Source organism: Balaenoptera ricei, chromosome 19, assembly GCF_028023285.1.
Source record: "Balaenoptera ricei isolate mBalRic1 chromosome 19, mBalRic1.hap2, whole genome shotgun sequence".
Taxonomy (NCBI): Eukaryota; Metazoa; Chordata; class Mammalia; order Artiodactyla; family Balaenopteridae; genus Balaenoptera; species Balaenoptera ricei.
In genome coordinates, this window is record NC_082657.1 from 11,654,312 (window position 1) to 11,661,082 (window position 6,771).

General features: G+C 57.6%; 1 protein-coding gene across 1 annotated transcript; it reads left to right on the forward strand.

Annotated features, from left to right (window-relative positions):
* The first annotated feature begins 3,135 nt into the window (after positions 1 to 3,135).
* CD79A (CD79a molecule) lies at positions 3,136 to 6,532 on the forward strand. Its single transcript, XM_059904674.1, has 5 exons — positions 3,136 to 3,275; positions 4,636 to 4,929; positions 5,199 to 5,317; positions 5,876 to 5,944; positions 6,089 to 6,532. The coding sequence occupies exons 1-5, from the start codon at positions 3,200 to 3,202 to the stop codon at positions 6,200 to 6,202; spliced, it is 672 nt and encodes a 223-aa protein (XP_059760657.1). The 5' UTR covers positions 3,136 to 3,199; the 3' UTR covers positions 6,203 to 6,532.
* Positions 6,533 to 6,771: the final 239 nt, after the last annotated feature.

Genomic DNA, 6,771 nt, shown 5'->3' on the forward strand with positions numbered 1-6,771 from the left:
GTCCAGGTGGGAGATACAAAAGGCTTCCAGTAGGCAGGTGCTAAGCCTTGGAAGGGTCCCCTTACCACCCCATGAGACCTGGCCCACCTCCCAGTTGGGGAAAACTAAGATGCTGAGCCTGAGCTGGCTAGGCCAAGACCCCTGAGGTTCCCCCATCCCAAGTTACTCCTCAGATCAAACCCATTTCCTTCCAGTGCCAAGCCTGGCTTTGAACTCCAAATGACGGGTTCAAATTCCAACGCTGCCCAAAATTCTGTGCGACCTTGAGCAACGTACCCTCAGCTTTATGCTCCTGCCTGTAAAGCTGCTTACTCCTACCTGAGGGATTCGGGGAGATGCCATGTCTTGCTCAAAGCAGCACACCTGAGGGACCAAGATGTTCAAAATGGAAAGAATATCAAACCAAAGAGTCCCCTACACCCAGTGGGGAATGAAGGTGTCATTTCCCGCCAGCCTGGAAGTTGTCAGGGCTGGAAGATCAGATCTGAATAAACACTGGAGTACAGCCTACCACGTGCAAGGTGCTTTATAAATATATCACTTAATACTCTGAAGTAGGTGCCAAAAAGCGCAGTTTGGAGATGGGGAAGATAAGTCACAGGTTGGGTAATTTGCCTGATGTCCCACAGCCAGGAGGTGGCAAAGCCAGCATTTGGACCTGGGCTCTAGCCACTACAGCGCACTGTCCCTTAGAAGTGGGGAAAATGAGGCCCAAAGGGTTACACTCCTGGGCATGACCTTGAGCCAGTCACTCCTTGTTTGGGGGCCTAAGTTTCCTCTTTTGCTGATTGAGGATGAAGATGTTTCCCAGAATCGTCCTGGGAATGCAATGCCAAGCGTCCGGTTTGCTCACACAGTGCCAGTTACCAGGGTGCTGGGTAAGCGGGAGGTGGAGGTGCCCAGACAGGCCAGCGAGCCTGAGAGGGCCTGCAATGCGGCGGCTGCGCCCCTCCAGCCACTGGGGGTCAGCCGAGGGCCTGGAAACTGGCTCAGCCAGGAAGGATGCTGAAGGAGGTGAATTCCTAAGGGCTGCAGCGTCTGGATCCAGACTTCTTCCTACATGGGGGTTATAGGAAGAACTTTAGTACAGAGGGGCTAATGACCTGCTGTACAGAGAGGTACCCAACAGAACACCTGGGTCCCTGGAGGGAAGGCCCGAGGGCCAGAGAAGAGGAACTGTGTCCTAGGAACTGTCCTAAGCACACTGTGATATTCTTACAGCCTCACAGGTAGGGAGGTTATGCCCAGATCACAGGAGGAGAAACTGAGGCTCAGATGACCAGAGCTGAGATTCAAACCCAGGAGGTGTGAACTCTTGAGGCCCATGTTCTTCTGTGTGGGTGACAGTTGCACCTTTTTTTAAAATTACAAAATACTTCAAGCATGCAAAACAGTATATATACATAATAGTGTAAAAAAGACCCATGGGACTTCCCTGACGGCGCAGTGGTTAAGAATCCACCTGCCAATGCAGGGGACATGGGTTCGAGCCCTGGTCCGGGAAGATCCCACGTGCCGCGGAGCAACTAAGCCCATGCACCACAACTACTGAGCCTGCGCTCTAGAGCCCGCAAGCCACAACTACTGAAGCCCGCTCCGCAACAAGAGAAGCCACCGCAATGAGAAGCCCGTGCGCCGCAATGAAGAGTAGCCCCTGCTCGCCGCAACTAGAGAAAGCCCGTGCGCAGCAACGAAGACCCTGTGCAGCCAAAAATAAATAAATAAATAAATAAGACCCATGAACCCACCACCCAGCTTAAAAAGTAAAACGACATAAAACTAAGACAGACAAAGCCCTCTGCGTATCCTTCCCAGTTGCAACCTCCTTGCTTCCCCAAGAGGTAAGCCCTCTCAGGAGTGGGGTATCACTCCCCTGCGTGCGTTTACACCTTTACTGTAGACACATGTGTCCCTAACAGCACATGCTGTTGTTTTGCCTTTTGAAAACAAGTCAGCCGGATCCTGTCATAGTACATTTCTTCTCATTTTCTTGTTGTTTCTGAGATGCAGCCATGTTGACAAGCAAAGCTCGGCCTCTTCTCCTGCTGTGTGCTACTCCATTGACTGACTATACCTCAATTTATGCATCCCTTCTCCTGTAAATGGACTTTTCGTCTGTTTCCCAGTTTTTGCTACCAAAAATCTCCCTGCCATGAATTTTTTCATGGTGTCTCGTGTGTGTGTGTGTGTGTGTGTGCGCGCGCGCATGTATGAGATGGTCCCCTAACTGCTCACAAACATCTAAACAACCTCATGTCATTCCCCTCCCCCACCCCTCAGGCCTCATTTTCCTCCCACTTGACCTACAATAATGCTCAAAGGAAGCCGGTCACACATAAGTGACTTGGAATCCCTGCTCCACCACCAGACTGTATAAACTGGGCAAGTAACAGTGATGGTGTTCCCTCTCTGTGATGGCCTCAGTTTCCTCCCCTGCAAAATGGGGGTGGCCTACCTTGCCCACTTGTGGAGAGGCTGAAATGAAAGAACACCAGGAAAGAGCCCTTCGTGGCCCTTTGGGTGTCGGGAACATCAACTTATGTCACAACATCAGGGAGATATTTTTATCCTCATCTCTTGAATTAAAAATGCCAAATCTTGGAAAGGGAAGCCACCACCTAGTCACAGAGCTGGTGGGCCTGCCTCATTTATTCCCCATGAGCATTAATAGTAACTAACATTTACTGAGCACCTACTACGTGCCAGGCCCTGTGTTCAGTGCTGTGCATGCACAACCTCTTTAAATCCTCTTTTCCAACCCCAAGAAGGGAGGACACGGAGGCTCAGAGAGGGGACAAGTTTTGCCCAAGGCCAGTGAGAGGCAAAGACCAGGCTCGGAACCACCCCCGTCCCCTGACCACCTGTGCGCAGCAGGCACCCCAAACTCCGGCTCCCTCGGGCTTCCTTTCCAGTGACGAACCAGGCCTTAAACCAACCTCTTCCCCCTACCCAAGCAGCCTCCTCTCGGGGGAGTTGTGGCGGCCACAGGTGCAGGGAGCAGTTCCTCTCCACTCATGGCTTGAAGCCTCCCGGCAGGGGCTGCCCCCAGCCTGACAACCAAAGGACCCAGCAGTGGGGCCAGTGGAGCCCATCTCCGCAGGGCTGGGCAGGAAGTGGGGCGGGGTTTGGGGCTCGGCCGAGGTGGGATCTGGTATCCCAGGGCTGCTGCAACCCATACAAAACAACCCACTGGGAGAAGATGCCTGGGGGTCCCCGAGCCCTCCGAACCCCGCGTGCCTCCACCTTTCTCCTCTTGATCTTCGCTGCTGGCCTGGGTACGTGGTCAACAGGCAGGTGCTGGGGGGAGGTGGGGGGGGGGGACTGGGAGACTGTTGAGAGGGCCCAGGCAGTGGGGACGGGAGAGGAGCTGGCAGGAGGGGGGCTAGAAAAGACCCTGTAGAAACTGCATCTGCTTGACTGTCCCAAGCAGGCCAACGGGAGGCTGGAGGGGGGCTCAGCGAAGTTGAAGGAGCATCCCCCGGTGGGGGGAGGCAGGGCACCCCCTCATCCCCCCAGATCAAAATAAGGAACTAAGGTTGCCCTTGACTGAGCTCCAGAGCTGGGGTCAGGGAGGGGACTGTGGGTAGTAATCAGCTTCAGGGGAGAAAAAACTTTCTCCTTCTCTGCCTGGAATCCCGGTCACCATCCCCTGCATAGGGAAGCCCTTCTCAGTGCTGGGGGGGGCCGGTGACCTTCCCCCTTCCCCTCCCACGCAATGCCAGCTGGCAGGGCTGTGAACCACCCCGTTTGAGCGAGGAGTTGAGAGAGGTGGCCAGTCACCCCAAATTTCCACTGGGAGCTGAGTTTGGAGTCCGTGACCCTCAGGTTGCTGCCTCTTCCGCCACCTCTCTCCTCCTCCCGCCACAGACAGCCATGTGGACTGGCCCAGGGGCAGCGTGGGGGGGGCGCGGGGGGAATAGTGGCACAAGAACTGGGGCTTCCCCAGCCTGGGCCACCCAGCCCCCTCCCGCCAACCACGTAGCTGAGGCCCTCCCCTAACACCCAGCCCAGCCCAAACGCTAAACTCACCCCGGCCCCCAGCTTGACACACACAAAGTTACGCAAACGGAGAACGAGGGGCGGGCCCAGGGTCACAGGGCAGGACAGGCTCACAAACTGGCAGGAAGGGGCCCAGGGCCAGGAGGCCAGGGTTCGAACCCCTGAGCCACTCCTGCTGCCCTGGGCCTCAGCTGTCACACTTGTAAAATGGGATAATGAGAGAACCAACTTCTAAGGGTTCTGGGACAGTTATACACAATATATAAAGCGCCAGGTATGGGGCCAGGCTGGGGCTGGGGTGAGAAAGTAATCTAGGAAGGCCTGCAGGAGGAGGTGATGCCCAAACTGATTCTAGAAGGAGCTGCCTGGCCAGGGGCCCTGCTAGCACGAGGGACCCAACTATCCAAGTGCCAGTGAGCTCCGTGGGGCCAAAGCTCGGAGCAGGTATGGAGAGGGTAGCAGGAGGTGGCTCTGGAGAGGCGAGTGGGGACCCCCAGCAGTGTGTCACTCACACTCTTCTGCACACACCCCCGCCACACACACATGCACACACACAGCCAGGAGCGCTGGAGCGGCAGGGGCCGGGCTGGGCCTGTGTCTCCATTCACGGTCCCTCACGCATTCGCCTCTCCGCAGGCCCGAGGTGCCAGGCCCTGTGGGTGGACTGGGGCCCACCATCGGTGACGGTGAGCATTGGGGACGAGGTCCGCCTCCTGTGCAGGCACAATGGCAGCAACCCCAACGTCACGTGGTGGCGCATCCTCCAAGGCAACTCCACGTGGCCCCCTATGATGGAGCTCTCAAGCCCGGGCCCCAAGGGCGAGCTGTTCATCCAGCAGGTGAACAAGAGCCACAGGGGCATGTACCGGTGCCAAGTCAAGGAAGGCCAGAAGATCCAGCGCTCCTGTGGGACGTACCTCCGCGTGCGTGGTGAGTGCACATCACTCCACAGCTGGGGCCACTGGCTTCCTCACCTGTGACGGGGTGGGGGGGGGGGTGGGCGGGGTGGGGGATGGAGCCAGTGCCTGCAGCTCCTGCATCTCGGGCATCCTCACTCCCCGGCTCACGGCACAGCGGCTGATTGATTTTCTCACCTGCAAGGTGGGGCTTCAGTGGTCTTGGGCCTCGATGGGGGTGTGGCCAGGAGGCGAGGGGAGGACTTGAGGGGCTGGGCTCTGAGCAGCGCTCCCTCCTCGCAGAGCCACTCCCCAGGCCCTTCCTGGACATGGGGGAGGGCACCAAGAACAACATCATCACAGCCGAGGGCATCATCCTGCTGATCTGCGCCGTGGTGCCTGGGACGCTGCTGCTCTTCAGGGTGAGCCACGCCGGGGACCAGTGGCCCCCTGAGTCCGAGGGTCCCGCCTAAAACTTGACAGAATGGCAGCACCCACCTCACAGGGGCTGTGAGGGGGTCAGGAATTTAATATAATGACAGCATTTTACATGGCGCTGGGCCCGGAGGGGCGTCCTGGCTCAGTCTCCCCTCAGGGCTGTCCTCACGTTCCCCGCCCCCCCACAGAGATGTCCAACTCTCCCCCTCTACCCAGGAGTGCCGCAGCCTCCAGATGTAGCCAAGGCCAGGGAAGATGGGGGCTGGTGTCCTCCCAGAGTCTCTGGCCAGCACCAGTCTCTCTTTAGGCCGCGGGGCAACTACAGCCATTTACTATTATTGCTGTTGTTATTCGTGGAGAAGAGCAGGCAGTGGCGACAGCCAAAAGGACACTGGCTTGGACCCAGAGAGACCTGCCACTTACAGGATATGTGGCTCTGGGCATGTCCCTTACCCTTTCTGGTAAAGCACCTCCTGGCCTCCGTGAGGGTCTGAAAACACATTCTCTCCCCCCATTCACGGAGGCTCCCAATCCCCCAACAGAAACGGTGGCAGAACATGAAATTCGGGGCAGATGTCCAGGATGACTATGAAGATGAAAATCTTTATGAGGTCAGTGGAAGGCGGGGGCAGGTGCGGGGCAGGTGCGTGTCTGTGGGGTGGGCGGGGCTCTTACGGGGCCCCTCCCTGAGGTTGGCTGGGAGCAGGGACCCAGGCATCAGGGCCCTGAGGCTCACCACCCCGTTTCCACCCCAGGGCCTGAACCTCGATGACTGCTCCATGTACGAGGACATCTCCCGGGGCCTCCAGGGCACCTACCAGGATGTGGGCAGCCTCCACATCGGAGACGTTCAGCTGGAGAAGCCGTGACCCAGCCGGGCTGCCCCACCGGCTGTGCACCCAAACCGTGTCTCACCCCACTTCCTTGGAACCCGCTCTCTTTTCACAATCTTTCCTGGGAGTATCCTGACTCAACTTCCCCTTTGGGAGTGTCTACTCTTCTTCCCTCTAGACCGTCCTCATCCCCTCCCCACACCCTAACTCAATCCTCCCCTTACTGCCTTTCCCAGGCTCCCCTCCCATCCAGCGGGTAATGAGCCCTTAGTCGCTGCTTCTAGGGGAGCTGATTGTAGCAGCCTCATTAGTGTCACCTCCCCCCCTCCCTGCTCTGTCATGGCCACTTAGTGATAATAAATCCTTCCCAACTGCAGACCTTCGCAGGAGTCACAGATCTCATGGGGACCACTCCCCCTCCTCCTCTGGGACCCAGAAGTCCAGGACCTCAGCCCCCTCCTCCCCCAGCTCCTGACCACTCCCCACACCTGGGACCAGGTAGCCAGTCTTGGCTGTCCCCTGAAAGAACCAGGAAGTGTCTTGGGAAGGGCCCCAACCCAGGCCATGTGCCTGAGCACAGGGGGACACAGAGGGGACCCAGATAA